The sequence below is a fragment of the Notechis scutatus genome, chromosome 1 (assembly GCF_049901735.1).
Source record: "Notechis scutatus isolate UNSWTSFEM ecotype Mainland chromosome 1, rNotScu1.2, whole genome shotgun sequence".
NCBI classification, from domain to species: Eukaryota; Metazoa; Chordata; class Lepidosauria; order Squamata; family Elapidae; genus Notechis; species Notechis scutatus.
This window is the reverse complement of record NC_142009.1, coordinates 6663753-6689319: the sequence shown is the minus strand read 5'-3', so window position 1 is coordinate 6689319 and position 25567 is coordinate 6663753. Positions and strand designations below refer to the sequence as shown.

The window sequence follows — 25567 nt, the reverse complement described above, 5'->3', positions numbered from 1 at the left end:
TGTCCAATAGGTGTAAGAACGCCCTCGGAAAAAGCCAATGAGGAAGAGGATGGAATGACGACCGCCCAATAAAGAGCGTCGTTTCTTCCACTCAGCAAAGGGGCGGTCCTGCCAGAGGAGGGGAGAGTGCCAGCGCCTGAGGAATGTCAACTATTCAACATGGAGACGGCGGTTACTACGCTCGAGACCATGGTAAGTCTCGGGACTGCTGGCCGGGCCGCCACCGCGCACAACGGAAGCCGCCGTTCCCTTGAGGACCGAAGCGGCCTCCCGAAGAGCGGCCTAAACGAACGGAAGGAACAAAAGGGGTGGAAAAGCCGCGGAGGAGGGAAGGAATGTAAGAAAAGCTGCCCCCTCCCCCCTCATCCCGCCGGATTCAACCATTCCTCACGCCTGCAGGGGGGAGCCCTAGAATAGAGCTGGACGCGCCCATTATTCACCCCGAAAGTGGGGGGGGGGTTTGTGGGCTCGCTGCGTTTCTGCTGTCTGGCTTGGAGGGGGGGCGTGGTCCGTCGGGGGCGTAGCTTCTTGGGCTGGTCCATTTCTCCCCCAGCTCGAATTCCCGCGGGGGCGTGGCCAACAGTGCTTGTAGGCGTGGCTTGAATGCTGGGCTGGTTTCAGTGGTGGGTCGCCCCATTTCTCCTGGCCCCCCCCCCCCACAAGCGATGGGGCCTTTGGAAGGCCAGGAGAAAAAAAATGCTGGTTGCATTGAAGGAAAAATGAGAAAGGTTGGGAAGAGAAAGTCCATTGAACTAGACGGTAAATGGCATTGAAAAGGAAAAAAAAATAGCCTTTTATTGCCTATAGATAGGCCTCAACTTAATGTTAATGTTTAGTCATTATCTTCGCTTTAATGACCCCGTAATCTTGTGTGTGGTGGAGTCTGTGCACCTGAATGGAGCTGAGTGATTATTGGCCAGATGCCTTTCCTGTTGCCAGTGTGGAGTTACATTCAACAGATATATTCTCATGGTGCCCAGAGAGAGAAATATCTGCCTCTAGGATGGACCTGGTAGCCTCCTGATTGTGAGGTGAGAGCTCCACCTGTAGGCCACTGCACCAATGGCAGTTCATTTAGTGACTATGAAATGACAATGGCATGAAAAATCATTTTTCAATTTGCGGCATCCCTGTGCTCACATCAAAATTCAGCTGCTTCATATAACGGACTCTTATTTATGATGATTGCAATGTTTGGGAATCATCTTTTTTTGCCACCTTTTGACAAACAAGTCAACGGGGAAGCCAGAGTCACTTAACCGTGTTGCTAACTGAACCACTGGCAAGAAAAGTCATGAAACGGGACCAAAACTCGCTTAATGACTGTTTTTCCAAGCAGTCAAAATGTTGGCCTCAAATGGTGGCCGTAAGTCAAAGACTGCCTGTATTGAAGTACCTGTGCAAAGTATTGACTTGTTTTGTCTTCTGAAAGCTTATTTAGGGACTTCCTTATCCTGTTGCCCTCTGGAAGGGCTGGGTGGCCTCTAAATCTTATCCTCTGCCCATACAAAATGCTACCTGGAGTTGATTCCTCTTGCAATGTAGCAGATCTGGAAAGCACCAAGTTGAGAAAAGCCATTTTCAGCCATGGACTGTTTTTTCCCCATCCTAGTTGGCACTGCAAGAATATTGTGAGGCTAAATGACAACAAGAACTAGGTTTTGTCTAGTGCAGAGGCTCCAAACTTGGCAACTTTAAGAATTGTGGTCTTCAACTCCCAGAATTCTCCAGCCAGCATTGTTGTCAAGTTTGGGGGGCCCTTGTCTAGTACTTAAGACACCAGGGTAGAAACCAGGAGAAAGTGAGTTCTAGTTTTGCCTTAGGCATGAAATCCAACAAAGTGACTTTGGGCCAATCACTGGGAAACTGAGTTCTAGTCCTGCTTTAGATAAATAAGCTGGTTGGATGACATTGGTGAGTTCTAGTCCTGCCTTAGGGATGAATGCCTAAGCTGGGTGACTGTGTACCAATTACCAGGAGGCTGTGAGTTCTAGTCCTCCCTCTTAGGCAGGGGTCTTCAAACTTGACCGCTTTAAGACTTGTGGACTTCAACTCCCAGAATTCCCCCTCCAGTCATGTTAGCTCAGGAATTCTGGGAGATAATTTCTCTGGCTCTTGCTAAGATGCCAAACAGTCATACCCCGCTTGGGGTTCCCATTAATTGATTCTGAAGAAATGGAGGATTTGGGAACAGGGTACAGATATACCTTACAGCAGGGGTCTTCAACCTTGGCAAGTTTACGACTTGTGGACTTCAACTCCCAGAATTCCTCCTTTAGTCAATGTTAGCTCAGGAATTCTGGGAGTTGAAGTCCACAAGTCTTAAACTTGCCAAGGTTGAAGAGCCTTCCATGTCTTACGGTCATGACTGAGCCCAAATTTCTGTTGTTAAGCAAGTCCGTTAAGCGAGGTTTGCTCGATTTTACGACCTTGACTGGCAGACAACTATTCACCTTCCGGATGGATTGTTAGAGAAACAACTTTGCTGCTTTGAAAGAGAAACTTTTTGCCAGGGTTGCCAGCACTTCTAATAAAGGGTTCACTTCAGAAGATTTGTTGTGTTTGGGGAGCTGGGTCAAATCACTTTTCTTGCCACAGCTCGTAAGTGAATCACGGCAGCTGAGAAGTTAATAGCCACGGTTGTTAAGCGAACCTGGCTTCCCCGTGGAGACTTTGCTAATCAGAAGGTCGCAAAAGGGGATCACGGGACGCTGCAACCTGTCACTTATGTGAGCCAGTTGCCAAGCATCTGAATTTTGATCACGGGGATGGTTGCAAAGGACGTCACTCTGCAAAATGGTCTTAAGTTGCTTTTTTTTCCAGTGCCGTTGCAACTTCGAACTGTCGCTAAACGAATGGATGTAGGTCAAAGACTACCTTAGGTAGTGAGGAATTCTTGAACTTCCCAATGGGACCTCAGATAGATTATGCTTTTAATTTGCATGCTCCTTACTGAACCTTGTAATGCTTGTAAGCCTATTTGTCCTAAGTTTTATTTATTACTTATTTATTAAATGTTGATGCCGCCCATCTTCCAAATGACACTGGGTGGCTTGATGGATATTCCAAGGCCTCCCTGCTCTCCCCCACTGCCATTTTTGCCAGGAATGGCCTCTTGAGCTTGCCTTGTCGTGTTTTGAAGAACAGTTGCAGCAATTGGGTATGGCTAGTCTAGACCAGGGTAAAGTTGGCTGGGGAATTCTGGGAATTGAAGTCCGCCAGGCTTAAAGTTGCCAAGGTTGGGGACCTCTGGTCTAGAACAGTGGCCCCCAAACCTTTTGGGCACCAGGGACCAGTTCCATGGAGAGTTTTTCCCGTGGATTGGAGGGGTTATAGTTTACTGTGCCGCCTGCATCCTGTGGATGGGGCTTTGCTTGGTTTGCTGGTTTCTGGCATGCTGTGGCCTGCTGCTGGTCCACCCCTGGTCTAGAGAAGGACCAGGGGTGACATGATAGTAGCCTTCCAATATTTGAGGGGCTGCTACAAAGTCAAGCTATTCTCCAAAGAACAAGAAACAATGGATGGAAACTAATCAAAGAGAGAAGCAACCTGGAATTAAGGAAAAACTTCTTAACAGTGAGGACAATTAACCAGTGGAACAGCTTGCCACCAGACATTGCGGGTGCTCCAACACTGGAGATATTTAAGAAGAAGACTGGACAGCCATCTATCTGAAATGGTATCGGGTCTCCTGCTTGAGCTGGGGGGCTGGACTAGAAGACCTCCAAGGTCCCTTCCAATTCTGTCATCATTGCTGTTTTCCGGATGGCGAGAGGTGTCCGTCCACTGCCCTTTTTATGTTGTACTACTAGTGAACATGCACAAAAAGCAGTGCAATGTTAAAAGGGCATTGGCTGGTAATGCTCAGTCAGCTAAAAACACAACATGAAAGAGAAATCCTGTTATCGTACAGATTTCGGGAGACTGCACGATGGCTTAAAACAGTAATAGGAAATCCCATCTTCCCCTCTGAATTTTTTTTTTAAAAAGTTTTGCTGCAGGAGCATTAAAACACGAGTGCACTTTGGCCTATGGTACAAGTCCACCAAAGTTTCTGTCTGCTAATCCATGCATCCTTTGCCTATTAAGAAAAAGAGCCTCGTTTTTGCAAAATACTTTGTCTAAACAAACACAAACCAATTTTCCTAGTTATTGAGAGGCAGTTGTTCCTCTTGAGAGGCCGATCTGTAGGAATGCAACTCCCCCTTGCATTCTTTTCATGTTGGGCGTGTGTCTGCACACATTGCACACACACACACACCCGCCCTATCCCTCGTGCCAGCATCCAGGCCCAAGGAGGACCGTGCTTATCTCCTACTTTTACGAATAGCAATAGCACTTAGATTTTTATATCGCTTTATAGTGCTTTGCAGTCCTCTCTAAGCAGTGTACGGAGTCAGCCTCTGGCCCCCAACAACCTGGGTCCTCATTTGACCAAACTCGGAAGGACGGAAGGCTGAGTCGCCCTGGAGCCTGGTGAGATTTGAACTGCCAAATTGCAGGCAGCCGGCAGAAGTAGCCCTGCAGTGCTGCACTCTAACCACTGCGCCACCGCAGCTCAAAATAACTCTCTTATTTGTCAGACCACTTGAATCGGGCTGATTTTGTACCCAGGGAGATAGTCCTCTGAACTCGGCGAGTCCAAACCAGTAAGGAGCATCATCTGTCCGTTGGAATACGGTGTGCTGCAGGTGGCATGGTTTGAACAGAGCTGGTTCGTCAATCTTCCCTTTTTTGAGGGACAGCTAGCTTCTCAAGGAAAAATCCAGCCGCTGATTCTGATATTTTGTCTTTGGTTCCCATGGCTTAAGCTTTCCCCAGTTGACTTGGAAAGAAACTAACTGAGGAGAGAAGCAACCTAGAACTAAGAAGAAATTTCCTGACCATTAATCGGTAGGTCATGAAACATGTAAGAAAACAACCAAACTCGGAGAGCACTAAGGACCCCACAATTCTCCTCCTCCTCCCCTCTTGTAGCACTGATGATGTTACCTAGTTGGGTCATAAAACATCTGCAACAAAACAACCAAGCTCAGAGACCACCAAGGACCCCACAGTTCTCCTCCTCCTCCCCTCTTCTAGCACTGATGATGTTACCTAGTTGGGTCATGAAACGTCTGCAAGAAAACAACCAGAAAAAAGCAACCAAGGACCCCATCCTGGAGGTTTTTAAGAAGAGACTGGACAATTATTTGTCCAGAATGGTGAAAGATCTCCTGCTGTTGACCTCTGAAGTCCTTTCCACCTCCGTTATTCTGTTCCCTGGAGCCTTTTCCTGCTGACAGGAGCTCTGACTTCATTGCACTACTGTACTTGCCAGCTAGCAGTGCAATAGTATTGTCAAAGCACTTGCAAGCAGAACCCGCAACAGCGGCCCGGTGGTGGCATCACTCCAATGTTTCTCCAACCCTCCATGGCTGGAGACGGAGCAATTCAGGCTCCAAAGGATCTGGGCTCTCACGTGACTCATCGATAAAGAGGTCAACTAACCGGTCAAAGGATAAAAAGGAAAAAATTCTGGTCTGTAGGTCCGTTTTGCTGAATGGGCAGCTTCAGCTGGTTTCCGAAACTGCGTGCTGGAGAGGTCCAAAGGTTTCTCCTTGGTGAGGCCTCTTCTGTGGCTTCACAGTTAAAGGTAAAGGTTCCCCTCGCACATCTGTGCCAGTCGTTTCTGGCTCTAGGGGGCGCTGCTCATCTCCGTTACAAAGCCGAAGAAGAGCCAGCGCTGTCCGAAGACGTCTCTGTGGTCATGTGGCCGCCATGACTAAACACCCGAAGGCGCATGGAACGCTGTTAACCTTCCCACCAAAGTGGTCCCTATTTTTCTACTTGCATTTTTTATGTGCTTTTTGAACTGCAAGGTTGGCAGAAGCTGGGACAATGGGAGCTCACTCAGTTATGCGGCGCTGGGGATTCGAACCGCTGAACTGCCAACCTTTTTGATCGACACGCTCAGTGTCTTAGCTCCTGAGCCACCGCATCCTCTTGGCTTCACATTTGTTTGGGTCCAATTGGTGATTCCTGTAATGGTCCTGCCATTGGTTCACAGAACAATTTCCTTCCTTCCTTCCTTCCTTCCTTCCTTCCTTCCTTCCTATTAGATTTCTATCCTGTCTTTATTTTATAAATGTATATTTTATAAATACACATACCGGTATGTTATTTTATAAATGACTCAAGGCAGTGAACATACCTAACGCTCTTCCCTCCTTCAATTTTTCTGCACAACAACCCTGTGAGGTGGGTGGTTAGTAGAAAGAGTGGCTGAAGTCACCCAGCTGGTTTTCGTGCCCAAAGCAGGACTAGAACTCACCGTCTCCTGGCTTCTAGCCTGGTGCCTTAAGTACTACACCCACGAGCTAAAAGACAGAATTTGTCTCTCTTTGAAAGGCTGCGTTCCCACCTTCTGTTGACAAGGCCTGGTCTAATCCTAATCTTAATCCTAAACCCTAATCCATTGGTATATGAAATCTGTCTGTCTGCAAACGCTGCTGAAAGCACAGTGGCTTTATGTACAGGTAGTCCTCGACTTACGACTGCAATTGAGCCCGACATTTCTGGGGCTAAGCGAGACAGTTGTTCGGTGAGTTTTGCCCCCTTTCTTGCCACAGTGGTTAAGTGCATCTCAGCAGTTGTTAAATTAGTAACCCCGGTTTTTAAGCGAATCCGGCTTCCCCGCTGACGTTGCTGGTCAGAAAGTCGCAAAAGGGGATCACATGATCCCCAGGCACTTTAATGTAATGCCATAAATGTGAGTCAGTTCCCAAAGGTCTGGATTTTGATCACGTGACCACGGGGGTGCCGCAACAGTCGTGAGGGTGAAAAATGGTCATGTCCAGTGGTGGGATTCAATTTTTTTTAACTACTGGTTCTGTGGGCGTGGCTTGGTGGGCGTGGCAGGGCTTAGTGGGTGTGGCTGGGGAAGGATGCTGTAAAATCCCCGTTTCTACCCTCCTCCAGGGATAGGATAGACTGCAAAATCTCCATTCCCTACTGCAAAGTCCCCATTCCCTCCCCACCCCGCTAACCTGCTTTCCAGTTCCGTTCTCCTGTGCAGGGCAACCAAAGGAGACCCAGCCAATCAGCTGGGACTCAGGAGGCAGAGAAGAGATGGGGGTGGGGCCAGTCAAGAGGTGGGATTGGCTGGTTCTCCATACTACTCAAAATTTCCGTTACCGGTTCTCCAGAACTGGGTCAGAACCTGCTGAATACCCACCTCTGGTCATGTCCCTTTTTACAGTGCCATTGTAACTTCGAATGGTCACTAAATGAACTGTTGTAAGCTGAGGACCACCTGTAGATGTCAGGAAGGGATCCCGCTGCCGATTTGCCCTGCCTGACTTCGTTTGCTGCAGGTGCCGCTTATCCCGTAGCTCAGGCAAAACGACCAAAATTCATCATCTTCAAAACCCAGCCTGACTGCGTATCCTCAGGGAATCCTGCATCCTTAGCTTGTGTTTGCCGAATGCAATTTGCGCACTGTACGCCACAACATTTATTCATATTGTAACTGGATGAGTTGATCGAAACCGGTCCTTAAGGTGTCGTTAAAGTGAGGTACGGGCATTGAAGTAAATGCAACGGCCATAAAAGCATTACATTTTTAAAAAAAACGTATTTATGGAAGCGTTTGCAATCATGGATCTGCAGAAAAATTAAACACGGAAGCGTGTAGTCAGTTGAAACAAGGGGAAAAGAAACTGAGACAGGAGGAAAAAAAATACATTTATTGGGTTGTAAATGCCCTAGTGCAGTGGTCGCCAACCAGTGGACCAGGGATCACTGGTGGTCCACAAGGAAATTTTGGTGGTCCGCAGAGAAATGTCACCCCCAAAGCAATTAATCTTCTGCTTTTGGCTACACTAAGGAAAGCAGCAAAAGTCTTTCTTTCTCTCCCCCAAACTCCACCAGAAATGAGTCTTTGAGGCCCTGCAAGGCCTCCTGCTCCAAGAGGCTGCACCAGCGCGACAAGTCTCACAAAACCTCTGGCAGAGTTTGGGGGAGAGAAAGAAAGACTTCTGCTGCTTCTGCTGCTTTCCTTTCATGAAGCCAAAAGTCTCTCTCTCTCTCTCTCTCTCTCTCCCATTGAGAACGGAGCTGGAGACTGTATCCTGCGATCCCAAATAAAGAACAATCAATCGGTAGGAAAATGGGGTGGGGAATTTTCCTGCAGACTTTTGGGGGGATTTTCCCAGGGTCTCTGCTGCTTTCTGCAGAGACCCTGAGAAAATGTCAGCAAGCCACCGTCAGTCAAAATTCATATTAGTGGTCCGCGGGATTTAGAATTATGAGTTTGGTGGTCCCTGAGATCCAAAAGATTGGCAACCCCTGCCCTAGTGTGTAACTTGAACAATGGGCCCTATCCAACAGCAGGAAATTTAATGTGGAGAAAAGCAAGGTTCTACACCTAGGCAGGAGAAACCAACGTCATAAGTACAGAATGAATGAAACCTGGTTGTAAAACAGTCACTGTGAGAGGGACCTTGGAGTCCTAGTGGCCGATCCCTTAAACATGAGCCAGCCCTGTGCAGCAGCAGCCAAAAAAGCCAATACGATCCTTGGTTGTATAAACAGAGGCATAGAATTAAAATTACTTGAAGTATTATAAATCCTTTATAATACTTTATAAAGCTTTGCAAAGTCTTAGTAAGGCCACACCTGGAATACCGCGTCCAGTTTTTGGTCACCACATTACAAAAAAGATGTTGAGACTTTGCAAAAAGTGCAAAGAAAAGCAGCTAAGATGATTAAAGGCCTGGAGACTAAAACATACGAAGAACCAGTTGCAGGAATTGGGTTTGGCCAATCTAGAGAGAAGGAGGACTGATAGCAGTCTTCCAGTTTTTTGGGGGGCTACCAAAAAGATGAGGGGGTCAACTTATTTTCCAAAGCACCAGAAGGCAGGATAAGAAACTCTGGATGGAAACTCATCAAGGTGAGAAGCAAGCTGGAATTAAGGAGAAACTTCCTAAGAGTGAGGACAATTAACCAGTGGAACAGCTTGCCACCAGAAGTTGTAGGTGCTTCATCCATCCCTGGGGCGTTTTAAGAAGAGACTGGACAGCAGTTTGCCTGAAATGTTATACAGTTTCCTGCTTGAGCAGAGGGCTGGACTAGAAGACCTCCAAGGTCCCTTCCAGCTCTATTCTGATTGATTGATATTGTGAGCCTCCCAAATAAACCCGACCGGAAACATAACCAGATAAGCTAATTCTACAGGTAATTCTCCAGTTACGACCATAACGCAGCCTGCCCATCACGATAAGAACTCTAGATGGTTGTAAAGTGAATCGGTCATGTGACCAACACATTTTTATGGCCTTGTTTGCAGCAGTTGTTAAAGTGAACCGATCATTCGCTATGGGTGTGGTTTTGCCGAAAGCCAGAAGTAAACACCAGTTTTCAGCAAAACCGTAATAAAACATGCTCACAGGTCTATTCTATTGCAACTCCACACGGTCACTAAAGCAACTGGTCGTAAGTACTGTACTGTACTGTATTACAGAATCTTTAACAAAGGTTCTGTTTTACATTAAGGGAATCTTTCAAGCCGGACAGGACAATTCTCCGTCTCTCTTTATTGCCTGGTTGAGTTGGGGCAGATTCTTTCTAAATTCCTCTGTCCGTTTCTCAGTTGTGAGCTTCTCCTCCTTTTATTTGATGGTTCTTTTGCCACCATCTCTTCTCCTCGCCTTCCAAGGTCATTCTCCCATTCCACTCGTATGTTAAGTTAGTCTGACTAACTTAACGACTGCAGCAAGTCAACCTGCGAGATGGTTGGCTGTAAGTCTTGTTTACGGTGCCATTGTCACTTCGGTCACTAAACGAATGGTTGTAAGTCAAGGACTGCCTGTATTCTCCTTAAGAGAGGGTGAGATGCCATCGATATGGAAATATTACTGTATTACTATATTATATATACGGTATTACTGTATTACTATTCTTCTCATCCTTCCTAGTACCTATCTCTCCCCACTTAGGACTAGAATCATGTTGCTTGTATCTTTACAATTGATATTGTTTTATTTGTTTTCCTGGTATGTTTTGATTACGTATTAGTAACCTATGTATGATTTGATTGCTGAGAGTAACCTATGACTATCACTAAGTGTTGTATCTTATGATTCTTGATGAATGTATTTTTTTTTTCTTATGTATACTGAGAGCATATGCACCAAAGACAAATTCCTTGTGTGCTAATCACATTTGGCCAATAAAGAATTCTGTTCTGTTCTGTTCTCTATAGTTACAATTCAGTGTCTTCTTTTTTTCTTTCTCCTTTTCTCTCTTTCCTTTCTTCTTCCTCTTTCTCCCTCCCTCCCTCCCTTCCTCTTTCTTTCTTTTTCTTCCTTCCTTTTCTTCTTCCCTCCCTCTTTCTCTCTTCTTTCTTTCTTTCTTCTTTCTTTCTTTCTTTCTTTCTTTCTTTCTTTCTTTCTTTTCTTTCTTTTCTTTTCTTTTCTTTTTTTCTTTTCTTTTCTTTTCTTTTCTTTCTTTTCTTTCTTTTCTTTCTTTTCTTTCTTTCTTATTTCCCCTCGTTCTCTCCCTCCCTCCCTGTTTGTTTATGTATGTATGTGTTCGTTTTATTTATTTATTTATATGCTGCCTCTCTCCTCTACAAGGTGATCTTATGCCATCTTCCTTCCCCCAATTCATCCTAAGCAGAGGCATTTGGTGGGTGGCCTTCTTCTCACTCCGTACATTGTATTAATGGGGTGCGGTTGTGTTTTTTTCATGTTTTAGTTCCAGAAGGGCGAATCTGACCTGGATTACATCCAGACAACGTTGGAGTTTGAAATGATGAGACGGCTCCCTAACGAACTCGCCCAAGAGGTACCGTCCTTAGGCTTATGCCTGAAAGCATTGCTGACATCCTCTGAGAAATATTTTAATGCCACATTGTTAAGGTTCTTAAGCATGACCATATTTTACTGAATAAGCACAGTTTTGGGGTTGCAAAAAAAAGGAATATGGGGCCCTTGGTGCTCTCTGAGTTTGGCTGTTTTCTTGCAGGCGTTTCATTACCAAACTAGGTAGCATCATCAGTGTTATTGGGAGTGTTGTTTTCTTTTGGGCAATTAAACAGAGAGCAAACCCCACTGCCCTCTAGCATTGATGATGTTACCTAGTTTGGTAATGAAATGTCTGTAGGGAAACAACCAAGCCCACAGAGCACCAAGAACCACATAGCCATTATAATTTTGCTTATATCGTAAACAGACAATTTGGGGAGCTCATGATTGTGTCCTACATAGGCATACAAATTTAAGGTTTGTCTTAGCTTGCCTATCTTCACCTTCAGAAAACTGTTCAGTCAGTTCTTTAAGACTATAACCCAAAGACCTAATTGTTGTGACCCAGGCTTCCCAAAATCATGAAGCAGACTCCTTGTCCCGATAAAACCCCTTTTATTAGGTTAAAGTGAATTCCTCTCCAGCAAAGTTTTCCATGAGATTTCACAACTACAGACCTTTATCAAGCCTGGAGAGTTCCCAGGCCGATATCTTCCAAACGCCACACTGTAGCAGAAATTACTTGGCAAGAAGCCAGGGACAGATCATCACACTAATGAACTAATTGTCTCCTGCAAACCCCACTCCCCTTTGGCTCGTATTTATCCCTATGGGAGAGGCCATTCACCATCCACCTGTGCCTTTACTCCCGAGTTGACCCTTGTTCCTTAACTGTTCCCTTCTCCTGGCAGCTCTGTGGATGAGCACTCTGGGAACAGGCTCCAGCTGTTCTTCTGCCCCACTGATCTCCGACTCCGAAGGCAGCTGACCCGGCCCCGGCCCCATCTCTGCCTCTGATGCAGAGCCCTCGTCACAGCCTTCCCCAGACTCCAGGACTGGACCAGGTTCCTCCCCAACCTCCTCACTCTCCGAGTCTGCCGCCAGCTCTGCTGGCTGCTAGTGGGCCACAACACTAATAATTTTCCAGAGGCTAACTTTATAGAAGAACTGATTAAGGTAGAAGTTACTGATTAACATTTTGGAGAAGGAACCAGGCAACTTTTTCCCCCCCTTGATGCAACCAACACAACTGAGGTTTGCAAAAAGATTTGGATCCAAAGAAGCGTTCTGCACACTGCAGTTGCAGTCAGAATGGATTCAAGATTCCACATCCCCGGTTTCTGATATTAGATCTCAATTGTCCAATGAAGTTGATTGACAACAGCATAGAACAAGCCGAAAGACAAGCTCCTCCTTGTACACTGTTGGTTGTCAATTTGGAGAATTGGCCTAAATGGTTGTGAAGAAGCCACTTGTTCTGTTTTCCATCTGTTCTTTCACATTCTTGATGGTTCTATGGAGTGTCCCGAAGGTGCTTTTGTTTTTTCAAGAGACAACTGGATTTTCTTGCTTTTCTTTGAAGACGTTTCGCTTCTCATCCAAGAAGCTTCTTCCGCTCTAAAGACAGCTGGTCCTTTGCATTTTTTTTAGAGAGCCGTTGGGGCCACTTGGAGATTTATCTCTGTCCTCAGGGTCACCTGAGTAGTCCAAATGGGTGTGGAGCCTTCTACAACCCAGTCCCTTCAGCAGTTCCAAGAAGGCTCTACACCCATTTGCACCTGTTGTGGTTAGCCGGCAGCAGGTGCGGACAGCTGAGGAGACCGAGGACTCAGATGAGGGGTCAGGACCATTGGGGAGCGGACTGCTGCCTTCAGAGATTATGGGGGCTGTCAGCAGTGATGAGGTTCCCGAGGAGCCTGTGCCAAGTGCGCGTGCGCGCAGGGCTGCTCGCAGGAAAGAGCAGCTACAACAGCATGGGCGACTCGGGAGTAAGGCTGCAAGGTAATGGCCCCTCCTTCGAGAAGATAAAAGCCAGCTGTGAAATGAACGTACTTTGCAGAAGGCAAAGACGTTTTGAAACTCCAGCCTCGTGGACATTCCAGTATCCTGAGTTTGTATTTGAAAATTCTTGTATCGCAAATTATTTCTTGTCTGTTATCTTTTGGCAAGTCTCGCACAGTTTGGCAAGGGTTGTGCTTATCACCGCTAATTATTTTGCAAAAGCATTACAAGGTTTCTGTTCCCTCTGGATTGTATTTGATTTGTTGAAAAAGGGCGTGGGTCAGAACAGCACCACTCAGGTGACCCTGAGGACAGAGACAAATGTCCAAGTGGCCTAAACAAATCTCCAAAAGAATGCAAATGACTAGCGGTCTGCAAGAAGTATGAATCCTTCCATTCCCCACCATCCAGTCAGAGCCGAAGAAGCTTCTTGGATGAGAAGTGAAACGTCTTCAAAGAAGAGAAAGTCTAGTTGCCTGTTGAAAAAAGGACATTTGGGACAACCACGTCCTGGATGACTGAGAGAAGCTCCCTAGACCGGAGAGGTTGACTGCAGTAACCAGAACATGTGCTCAGTTAGCAGTTGGGAGCTGAAGACCAAGAGATATGGCCAGCTCATTTGGACAATTACAGGTAGTCCTCGACTTACAACCAAAATTGAGCACAAAAGTTTTTGTTGCTCAGTGCGACAGTTGTGAGTTTTGCCCCATCTTACGACCTTTCTTGCCACCGTTATTAAGTGAATCGCCGCACTTGTTAATAACATGGCTATACGTGAATCTGGCTTTCCCAGATTGAGTTTGAGGTCGCAAAAGGGGATCACAAGATCTCGGGAGACTGCCACCGTCATAAGTGTGAAAACCGGTCGCAAGTCCCTTTTTTCAGGGCTGTTGTCACTTTGAACGGTCACTAAACGAATGGTTGTAAGTTGAGGACTGCCTATATATAGTAGGCAAAGATTGAGGCCATAAGGTCCCGGCTTTGGCCTCTCACGTTTTCAAGGTAATAGATACTTCACTGTAGCTTGGCTCAGTAGACAGGTGTGCTAACGATCCCCTCTAGCCTGGGAACTCGGTGGTTCTCCCCTTTGAAAGCTTCGTCTCTGTTCTATTCGGACTTTCTTTTTTGAATGTTGAGTTCTGAATCTGCTGATGTGGACCTGGTGTTCTTAAAGTGCTTGATGCCTTTGGCTAGTCTAGTGAAGAGAAGGACCAGGGGAGACAGGAGAGCAGTCTTCCAATATCTGAGGGGCTGCCACAGAGAGGAGGAAGGGCTCAAGCTATTTTCTTAAAGCCCCCAAAGGCCAGACAAGGAATAATGGATGGAAACTGAACAAGGAGAGATTTAATCTGGAAATAAGGAGAAACATTCTGACAGTGAGAACAATCAACCAGTGGAACAGAAGTTGCCCTCGGAAGTTGTGGGAGCGCCATCACTTGAGACTTTCAAGAAGAGATTGGACTTCCAAGGTCCTCCAACTTGTCAGAAATGGTGTAGGGTCTCCCGCTTGAGTGGAGGGCTGGACTAAATGACCTACAAGGTCCCTTCCAACTCTGATTATCTGTTTTCTGTCTTTTCCCTTCTGTTTCTTGCTTTGGAAACAGGAAAATCCTCCGGCCCTGATACAGCAGCTGTCGGTAGTGAAATTGCGTTACAAAACCTTGTGCGAGCAGCTGGAGAAGATTTCCGCGGAGCGGCGAGAGTCCATGCGTGCCATCCGGGCCACTCTGGCTAAAACAGTGAAGTTGGTCCAGGAAATACAGGAACACGCCGGGACAGAGGTAATGCTCTGGCTGCTTGATTGCTACTTGTAATGTGGGCTTCTCTCAAGATTTTACCTTCTCTTCTTTGGAGTAGTTGCGAGTCTCTTCCAGATTCCATTTGAATCTATTGGGGGAGCAACAGAAAAACTTTCTAGGGATCAGCGTGCCTCAGGCCAGCATCATTCATCATCAACCAGAGGTTTAGTGAGATAGAATCACATCTCGAGTAATGCCAGTAGAAGAGAAGCTCAAGGTTGAACTTTGGGGTCCTTGGTGTTCTCTGAGCTTGGTGGTTTTCTTGCAGACATTTCATTACCCATCTAGGTAATGTCATCAGTGCTGAAAAGGAGAGAGGTTTGGGAGGAGGAGGAGGAGGAAGAGGACTGTGGGGTCCTTGGTGCTCTTTGAGCTTGGTGGTTTTCTTGCAGACATTTCATTACCCATCTAGGTAATGTCATCAGTGCTGAAAGCGAGAGAGGTTTCGGAGGAGGAGGAGGAAGACGACTGTGGGGTCCTTGGTGCTCTCTGAGCTTGGTGGTTTTCTTGCAGACGCTCGATTACCCAACTAGGTAACATCATCAGTGCTAGAAGGGAATGTGACATTTGCTCCCTCTTTTTATACGTGGCTTGCCCTGTCAGTGTTGGTGGGAGCGTTTTTGGTGATTCTTAGATTAGGCTGCTGTTTACGATTTGACTGGGGTTTATCCATGAACACCATCTAACTCCTTAATTTCACAATACGTGATTAGACTTCACCATAGTTTCAGTTGGGAAATGGAGATCTTAAATCAAGCCAAATCCAAAAACTACTAGAAAATTACTGGAAACCTGGCACTTAGACAAATCAGCCATCGACAGACGCAAAGAGATAAACCACGTCTACATACCATTCAAAATAGACAAGCGAAAAGCAGAAAAGGAAACAAACAGAGCAAAACACATCCTCACCAGCAAACAATACTTAGAGAAGCAGAGATTAACCCCAACACCAACTAGACCCATGATGGCGAACCTACGGCAGGCGTGCCACAGGTGGCACACAGAGCCATTTGTGCGGGCACGCAAGCCTCAGCCAAACTTACCTGCACTGCACATGCGCACACTTCCCTTGAACTTCTTAGATGATTTCCGGCCCCTTTGAGGCATTTTTTGCCCTCCCGGGGCTCGCGGGAAGCCTCTGCAGCCTTGGGAGGCTGAAAAATGGGCCTTCTGGAAATACCAGAAGTGCCAAAACGGGGCCGTTTTCAGCCTCCCGAGGCTCCCGAGGCTTCCCTTGAGTCTCCAAGAGGGTGAAAACGGCCTCCCCTGGGCTCTAGAAGCCCTCCAGAGGCTGAAAACGGGCACTTCCGGTATTTCCGGAAGGCCCGTTTTTCAGCCTCCTGAGGCTGCAGAGGCTTCCAGCCTCCAGGAGGGCGAAAACGCCCTCAAATGGTCTGAAAGTCAGCTGGGAGGTGCGTACATGTGCAGTGCAGGTAAGGGGCGGGGGGGTGTTGCATGTTCAGGGGTGGGTGGGGCACATTGCATTGTGGGTGCCAGCATGTGCACGCTTTCGGCACACCACAACAAAAAGGTCCGCCATCACTGAATTAGACCAACAGACAAGAAAAAAACAAAATACCCCGATCAAGGAACTACCGGCTCAGACAAACAAGCTAACAATAAACAAAAGCCTAATAAAGGAACCACCAAGAGGAATCCCATCAACACTGAAAGGGCAAGCCACAAAGAGAGAACAAACGCCACTCCTTGCTATCTCTGATGATGTCACCTAGTTGGGTCATGAAACGTCTGCAAGAAAACGACCAAGCTCAGAGAGCACCAAATAAGAGCACCACATCTCAAATAAGAACGCGGTGACACAGTGCAGTTGTTTGTTACGTATTATAAGGCAGTAGCCTAGAGGTGGAGCTCTTGCCTCACAATCAGGAGGCTGTGAGTTCGATCCTAGGTATATACTGTATGTATGTATGTATGTATGTATGTATGTATATATATATATGTATATATGTGTGTATGTATATGTGTGTATGTATATGTGTGAGATTCAGGCCTTCAGAGATTTCCCACGCACAGTTGTGCTTTTGTTAGCAATGCTGGCAGAATCTCATTTGCCATCATCAAAAGCCTGATGATGGCAGATGAGATTCTGCCGAAACGCTGCTACAACTTTAAAAGCACAACTATAATGACGTGGAAAATACCCGAACAAAGCTGAATGCCATATATATATATATATATATGCACGCGCGCACACACACACACACACACACACACATATATATATACACACACACACACACACACACACACACACACACACATCTCTGGGCCCAACGAGCGCTAGAAGGGAGTGAGGTTTGTAGGGAAGAGGAAGAAGAAGACGACGACTGTGAGGTTCTTAGTGCTCTCTGAGCTTGGTGGTTTTCTTGCAGGCGTTTTCATTACCCAACCAGGTAACATCATCAGTGCTAGAAGGGAGTGAGGTTTGTGAGGAGGAGGAGGAGGAGGAGGAGTGAACTTTGCATTGGCGACAGAAAGGGCATGCAGCCAGTAAACACTCAGCTCCATTCAGTTGCCCCCAACTCCACCCTGAGGCAAGGGATTATGGCAGGATCTGGCCTGGGGGGGGGGGTTACATCTGGCCTGCAGGGCTATCCTGGAAACAGGGAATGACCGGCCTCTGGTGCATCTGCCAGCAAAAACGGGCTCCTGAGCTCCTTTTTCGCTGGCAAAGCGTTGCAGGAGGCCATCCCAGCCGAAAACAGCTCAGGAGCCCATTTTCGGTAGCAGGCCACAGATGTCCCCGACACTGACGTCAAACTAGCCATGCCCCCAACCCCCCTGGTGGTCAAACACAACTCTGATGTGGCCCTCAATGAAATCGTGTTTGACACCCCTGGATTACGGAATCATTAAAGGACAAAAATAAAGAACAAGGGATTCTACCAACTCCAAAACTGCCATTGGGCAGGTCTTTGAGTAAGTAATCTTGTGTCAACCAATTAGCCTAAAGCCAATATGCTAAACCATAACATAGTTAACTGCTGGGTTCATACAACAAGCTCAGCCAAATCAAATGTGACAGGGAATCCCATTACTGTTAAGACATAACTTGTTTCTTTGGCTTAGCGGTTGCAGCTTATAATATTAACGATTTATGATTTAGTTGTCATGGTTAAATTACCTTATTGTGTGGACACAGTAATTGTGGCTTATGAATTCTAATTGACGGTTTAAAATCAAGTGAGGCAAGTCAAAAGCAATTTATCCGTGGCCAACATTGGCCAATATGTTACCTTTTCTTTTAACGTTTTGCCTGTTTCTTAAATATATATCTTGCTTTTCCACAAATGGCCCTCAGAGATCTACAAACATTAATATAAAAAATAATAAAAAGCAAACTTGCATTGGGAATTAAGCCTTTAACAGTTTGTTGCATAGCTTCATCGAAATGAGCCAATAGTTAGGCGTGAAAGCTGGCTGGGTGACTTTGGGCCAATCAATAGGAGAGGGTATGTTCTAGTCCCACCTTAGCCATGAAAGCTGGTTGGGTGACTTTGGGCCAATCAATAGGAGAGGGTGTGTTCTAGTCCCACCTTAGGCATGAAAGCTGGCTGGGTGACTTTGGGCCAATCAATAGGAGAGGGTGTGTTCTAGTCCCACCTTAGGCATGAAAAAGCTGGTTGGGTGACTTTGGGCCAATCAGTAGGAGAGGGTGTGTTCTAGTCCCACCTTAGGCATGAAAGCTGGTTGGGTGACTTTGGGCCAATCAATAGGAGAGGGTGTGTTCTAGTCCCACCTTAGGCATGAAAGCTGGTTGGCTGACTTTAGGCCAATCAATAGGAGAGGGTGTGTTCTAGTCCCACCTTAGGCATGAAAGCTGGTTGGGTGACTTTGGGCCAATCACCAAGAGACAGTGAGTTCTAGTCCTGCTTTAGGCATGAAAACTGCTTAGGTGACTTTGGGCCAATCACCAGGAGACTGTGAGTTCTAGTCCAACCATGGGCATGAAAGCCAGCTGGGTGACTTTGGGCCATTCACCAGATGGGGAGTTCTAGTCCCACTTTAGACACAAAAGGCAGCTAAGTGACTTCGGGCCAGTCTTTCTCTTTCACCCCAACCCGTCTCACGAGGTTGTTATGGTGGGGAAAATAGGAGGAGGAAGGGGTATGATGTATGTTTGCTGCCTTGAGTTATTTATAAAAACTAATAAAGGCAGGATATAAATAAATATGTGAAATCAATTCCATTCTCTTCCCCCTAGATCTCTCCTCTGTCTGAAGAAGAACAGCTTGCAATGCAGCATTTGCTGTATCAGACTCCTAAAGTGATAGAAGGTTTGACAGAACAGGTAATTCTAACCATAAGAATCTGGCTTTCTATGTCTGGTCCTGAATAGCCAAGGGTAAAATCCTGGCCGTTTGATAAGCTTGTAGCATATGTATAAGTAAAGCGGGAGGTTTTTCCCCCCCTCTCCTGGAAACAGAACTCAGGTTTTACAACAGGGGCATCAAACTCAAGGCCAGATCTGGCCCGTGGGGTGCTTCGATCTGCAGGGCTGCTCTGGAAACAGCAAAGGCTTGGCCCGCGGTGCCTCTGCCGGCAAAAGCAAACAAACTGTGATGAGCCGGGACGTGACATAAAAATAACAGAGTCACAAAAGTAGAATAAATTCCCTTTCATGCCTCCAACTTGGGCCTCAATGTCCAATTATCCTCAACTTGATATCAAACTCTTCCAAAAAACAGTCTGTGAAGAAAGTAAATGCAGTCCGAACCAAAAGTAAAAATAATTAGAAATAAAAAAAAAAACCAACACAAACCACACTGGAGTCATTAACATGGCAGACCAGGATGATAAATTGCAGACTTCCACAAGATAATGCAGTTATCACAGTTGGGAAGACGCCAAAACCCAGATAATCCTCAACCAAGATAAAACACGCTTTGCTTCCAGCAAAGAGCTTTTTAAAATGCCCCACTTATATCCTGTTCTCCCAGCTGCAACTAATGAAAGAGATCAGGGCCCTTTTCTCTCCCGTAAGCCACGTTACTTCTTTCTCCGTTCCTCCCTGCGTACCCGAGGATGAAGAGGGTGGTGGCCCTGGGTCTTCCTCCGAATGCGCATCTGGACTGTGCTCTTCCTGTTTCTTCCACAGCCACTGGAGTCACACTCCCACTCCCTGTCAGCTCCTCAATCTCCCCAAGTCAGACTCCAACAAGGGCATGACACAAACCCTCTGTCAGCCATATTTGGCAGGTCAAGCACAGCCCTGATGTGGCCCTCAATGAAATTGAGTGTCAACTCAAAAAACATTTTCTATGCCTGCTTTATAGTTGCCAACAGAAGAGGAGGGGGAAGGAGTTTGAAAGAGCAGTGCAGCAGTTTGGAACCGAAAGTGAATTCCATTCATATCTTGCAGAGATTGTAACTAGGCGACTGGCGTTTCTGCTGGGCAAATCTCTCATTGGAGAACATGATTGATTACTCTTGGCTATGAATGTGCTTCGTTGGAGAATATGAATTATGATATACTGAGAGGGGGTGGGGGAAAACCAGGGTCAAGGGTGACAGTGAATTACGTGTCTCAGAATCGGCTACATACAGGTCGTGCCAAAATGTCACTCTGAATGAATTATTCCAAGTTTTTTGAAGTTTGGCTCAAGGCTCATGATTTAATTAGGGGGATCGCTGGAATCCTGACAGCGAGTTTGACACCCCTGTTTTACAACCTGGTTTTTAACTTGCTTCCTTTTTAAGCAGCCAATAGCGGATGCTAGTTTCTTCTGCCTCTTAACTTCTTGCATAAATATTATTAGACTTTCAGTTGGAGGGTTTTTTGTATGTTTGTTTTTGCACGTCCTATAAAACAGTGGCTCCCCAGTGGCTCCTTATGGGCACCAGGGACCAGTTCCACGGAGAAAGGTTTTGCATGCTGCCTGCAGCCCACAGATGGGGGCTTCTGGCATGCCACGGCCCGGTGTCAGCAACAGTCCGGGGGTGGGGGAACCTCTGCTATAAAACACCTCCAGTCCTTGACTTACAACCGTTCATTTAGTGACCGTTTGAAGCGACAACACTGCTGAAAAAAGTGACTTGATTTATTTGATTTGTCAGTCGCTGACAAGATAATAGGTATAAGTATAAACATGAGTAAGGATACAGGAAAGAGGACCGAATAAATTGGGACAACAGGACAGGGACGGTAGGCATGATTGTGTGCTTATGCACGCCCCTTACAGACCTCTTAGGAATGAGGTGAAGTCAACAGTGGATAGTAGTGGATAGTTTTTATCTATCTATCGATCTATCAATCTATCTCTTTCTCTCACTTCATCTATATCTATCTACAGCTATCTGTCTGTCTGTCTATATATCATCTTTCTCTCACTTTATCTACAGTTATCTGTCTATTTATCAATCATCTCTTTCTCTCACTTCATCTATCCATCATTTTATTTTATTTATTTGGTCAATCGCTGACAAAATAATAGGTATAAGAATAAACATGAGTCAGGAAATAGGTATGAATACATGGGGACAATAGGACAGGGACGGTAAGCACGATGGTTCACTTATGCACGCCCCTTACAGACCTCTTAGGAATGGGGTGAGGTCAATAGTGGATAGTAATGGATCTCTCTCTCTCTCTCTCTCTCTCTCTCTCTCTCTCTCTCTCTCTCTCTCTCTCTTCATCTATATCGATCTATCTACAGTTATCTGTCTGTCTATCAATCATCTCTTTCACTTCATCTATCTTTTATTTATTTGATTTGTCAATCGCTGACAAAATAATAGGTATAAGAATAAACATGAGTAAGAATACAGGAAATAGGAATAAATGGGGACGACAGGGATGGGAGGCACGATGGTGCGCTTATGCACGCCTCTTACAGACCTCTTAGAAATGGGGTGAGGTCAATAGTGTATAGTTTGAGGTTAAAGGAGTGGGAGTTTGAGGATGTGACAACAGAGTCAAGTAGTGCATTCCAGACATTGACTCGGTTGCTGAAGTCATACTTTCTGCACTCAAGTTTGGAGCGGTTAACGTTGAGTTTGTATCTGTTGTGTGCTCTTGTGTTGTTGCGGTTAAAGCTGAAATAGTCATTTACTGGTAGGACATTGTGGCAGATAATTTTGTGTACTACGCTTAGGTCCAACAGTAGGCGGTGGAATTCAAGATTGTCCAAGCCCAAAACCTCAAGCCTGGTGATATAGGGTATTCTGTTGCGAGCAGAGGAGTGTAGTAACTCTTCTCGTGAAATACTTCTGGACTCTCTCAATTGTATCAATGTCTGATATACAGTGCGGATTCCAGACTAATGAACTGTATTCGAGTATTGGTCTAGCAAAGGTTTTGTATGCTTTAGTTCAGTATTACCGGAGGAGAAGCGTCGTTAAGATTAAATTTACAACTCTTAACTTAAACCGTTTTTCACACTTACAACTGTTGCAGCCTCCCTAGTGTCCTGTGATCAAAATTCAAATGCTGGGCATAAGGCTTGTATTTATGACGGTCGCAGCGTCCCCGGGGGTCATGCAATCCCCTTTTGCAACCTGCCGACAAGCAAAATCCATGGGGAAGCCAGATTCACTTAACAACTGGGTTACTGATTCAACAGCTGCAGGGATTCCCTTAACAGCGTTGGCAGGAAAGGTCGTAAAATAGGGCCAAAAGTCACTTTGGGCTCAGTTGTGGTCGTAAGTCAAGGACTACCTGTATTTCTCATTCATAGTGCTAATGAATTAACGTGGGCTACCCGTGCTTTTCCTTTTGTGAGAAAATGGGGGGGGGGGGTTTCTTCGATGCTTAAAAGAATCTCTGTTCTTTTCCTACAGAATTGTCCAAAAGAAGATTAAATCCGCTGATGTCCTGCATGAACATTTCAGAAAGAAACTTCCCAGTGGGAGGTGATGAAGTGGCCACATACCTTTTTGTGTATATATATATTTTTACCCTGTTGGAGATTATTCCTGTGTTTGGTGCCTAGGTTCCCCAGACACCAATGTATAAAAGGTGCTGTTTTGAATTATGTGCTGGTGTCGCTATTGTAACTTTATTAAAAATGTGAAAAAGTTTACAAAACGATCAGCCAGTTTACATGATCTGAATGCCTCTGCCCAAAGGATAGGGTTTTTGTCTGTATATTATTGGTGTATTATTGGTGTAACCCTGCCCTTCCAGTGTTTACATGTGACTCGGGTTAACTGTCAGTAATGACAATTGATTTCTGACCTAGCTCAACATTCCGGAAAAATAAAATGAATAAAACAAAATAAAATATGGTGGTGTTTTTATTTTGCTTAGCCAGAGTCTATAAAAACCATAAACAAGACAACAATCCATAATTCCTCCTTAGTTCAAGCTTCTCACTTGATTAGTTTCCACCTGTTGCTTCATCTATCTTCTTCTTTATTATATATATAAAAGCGAAATATACCACTCGCGCATCTTCACAAAATCTCCAGAACCGTAAAACCTATAAACTTGAAATTTGGCGCGTATGTTCCTCTTGGCTTCTAGGGGCTCACTAAGAAAGGATTTTTCAAAATGACCATCAGAGCATTAGTATTTCCTATTTTATTATTAAAAGGCTCTGATGCTAAGGAGTTCTACTCCCCCTCCCCACATGAAAAGAAATCTGTTCCAAATGTGAAACACAAGCAGAGGAGAGGAGTTTCAGTGTTAGTTTCACAGCTGCAAGCAGCTTTAGTACAGAACAGTTGAGCTAAGCCACGCCCAGGCGCCTTGCTGTCTCCTTGCTCACACAGCAAATACTATTTCAGTTTCCAAACAGCCCTCAACTCACACACTGACAGAACATTAGCCAGATGAATACTGATGGATGCTGGTAGGCAGAGGCAGAATTCCCCCCCCCCTTATTTTCCTCCCCAAAAACAGCCTGACCACATAGTTTCGTAGGGAATCACAGGTATGGAGCTAGTAATTCATAAAGGTAGACCTGATTCCCTCTTCAAATTGTAATAATATGAAGTTGGATGGTCCTGTAGCTGTTTCACAGTTATGTTACTTAACACCTTAACGTTTTGCTTGCATGGATGCAATTCAGCCACCTCAAAAACTGGTTTTTCTGAAATGGGCGCCAATGAACTTAACCCGTGAACATTTGAAATGACTATACGAGGAGTCAAAACATTCTGGCTTCAAATAAAATGCGCCGACTCAAAAAACAAATGGCTGCAATTGTGGGATCGGGGGATATCTCTACGGCTTTTAAAAGGGAAATTAAGTGCTGCAAAAAAATGCCCACAAGAAATCTCAACTGAATTCTTTCTTTGGTAATAATGGGGCTAGAGTTTTTGCATCAAAAAGAGTGGAACGGCTGGTAAAAATAGCTCCCTTCATCTGAAAAATAAATAAAAGAACAGCTGCAGCTGAAACCTGGCTAGACTTCATAATAGCATACCTGGGTACATCAAATTATATATCTAGTCCATATAATTATTGCCCACATTCTACCGAAGCTCTCCTTATTTTTATGGAAAAATATATATATATATATATATATATATATATATATATATATATATATATATATATATATATATATATACAGGTATTTTGTTTTTTGTTTTTTTTTTTTTTTTTTTTTTTTTTTTTTTTTTTTTTTTTGTTTGTTTTGTTTTTTTTTTTTTTTTTTTTTTTTTTTTTTTTTTTTTTTTTTTTTTTTTTTTTTTTTTTTTTTTTTTTTTTTTTTTGTTTTTTTTTTTTTTGGTTGGGGGGGGGGGTTTTGGTGGGGTTTTGTTTTTTTTTGTGTTTTTTTTTTTTTTTTGTTTTGGTGTTTTTTTTTTGTATGGAATCACCTGCATATTTAAGATCTAAATCTTGGTGGGTCCAACCTTTTGGCTTGCCTGAGCCGCATGGAGTGAAGAGACATTGTCTTGGGATGCATATAAAATATATAATACAGTGAATAGCATTTAGCAATAGCACTTAGACTTATATACCGCTTCATAGTACTTTTACAGCCCTCTCTAAGCAATTTACGGAGTCAGCCTCTTGCCCCCAACAATCTGGGTCCTCATTTTACCCACTAAGGACCCATAGTCTCTCAAAATGACCCAAAACATACATTAAAGTCCGGTAATGCCTTCAACTTAAACTTCACTGTTTTATTAAGCACAGTTTAAAGTCACAAAAGTAAATAATGAGTCAAAAAGAAAACCAAAACAAACAGCATTGATGAGAGTTCCGAAGCAAGCCAATCATAAACTCCAGGAAAATAACTGAGGAGAGTCCATGGGAAGAACGCCAGCAAAGATAAACCTCTTTCAAAGTAAACACTAAATTGACTCCAGCAATTCTGACTGCGCAGTTACAAACTTATATACATAGCTCTCAGCTGCAAGCCATGAGGAGGATCATGGTAATCTCCTGAGTAGGCCTCGCTTTTCCCTGATACTCTCCTCTCTGCATGCCCTAGGATGGATAGGGGATGGGCCTGGATCCTCTTCTGATTGCTCAGCCATCCTCTGCCCTTCCCCAGCCTCCTCCACCACCTCTGGAGCCACACATCCACTCCCTGTTAGCTGTTCCTCCTCTTCCTCAGAGTCAGTCTCCACCAGGGGCACGACAGAAGGATAGAAGGCTGAGTCGACCTTGAGCCAGTGAGAATCAAACTGTTAGAAGTGTAGAAGTTGTTAGGTATAACATTGATACCAAATATGGTTTGGGTGAATAAATATATAAAACTTAGATATCATGGTTTAAGTGCTTATCACTTTAAGCAAAATGCTGCAGGCAATTAGCCGATTAAGGGTGCGGTTAGAAGTTACAATATAAGGAAGCATTAGAAGCTGGAAAGCTTACTGCGACTAACTGTGTCTTACTGCGACTAATTGTGAGTGCCTGTGACTGAACTGTTCTTGTTTGCTACTGTTTGCTGATTTATTGCGTAATTCTACTGTTCTACTGTTTGAACTTCTTGCTGAATATCCAGCGTTTGTTCCTCTGGAGAGAGGCACCGGAGGAGGAGAAGATATCTTTATCGG

General features: G+C 45.0%; 1 protein-coding gene across 1 annotated transcript; it reads left to right on the top strand.

Annotated features, from left to right (window-relative positions):
* The first annotated feature begins 87 nt into the window (after positions 1 to 87).
* Positions 88 to 22852, top strand: SKA2 (spindle and kinetochore associated complex subunit 2). Its single transcript, XM_087956095.1, has 5 exons — positions 88 to 192; positions 10741 to 10830; positions 14396 to 14572; positions 18819 to 18905; positions 22394 to 22852. The coding sequence occupies exons 1-5, from the start codon at positions 160 to 162 to the stop codon at positions 22412 to 22414; spliced, it is 408 nt and encodes a 135-aa protein (XP_087812221.1). The 5' UTR covers positions 88 to 159; the 3' UTR covers positions 22415 to 22852.
* The last annotated feature ends 2715 nt before the right edge of the window (positions 22853 to 25567 follow it).

What these genes read in the sequence shown, in the direction of transcription:
- SKA2 (XM_087956095.1), top strand. Translation starts at nt 160, where the DNA reads ATGGAGACGGCGGTTACTACGCTCGAGACCATG. An exon ending in TTACTACGCTCGAGACCATG is followed by an intron (nt 193 to 10,740) that starts GTAAGTCTCGGG and finishes TTCATGTTTTAG; the next exon opens with TTCCAGAAGGGCGAATCTGA. An exon ending in TAGAAGGTTTGACAGAACAG is followed by an intron (nt 18,906 to 22,393) that starts GTAATTCTAACC and finishes CTTTTCCTACAG; the next exon opens with AATTGTCCAAAAGAAGATTA.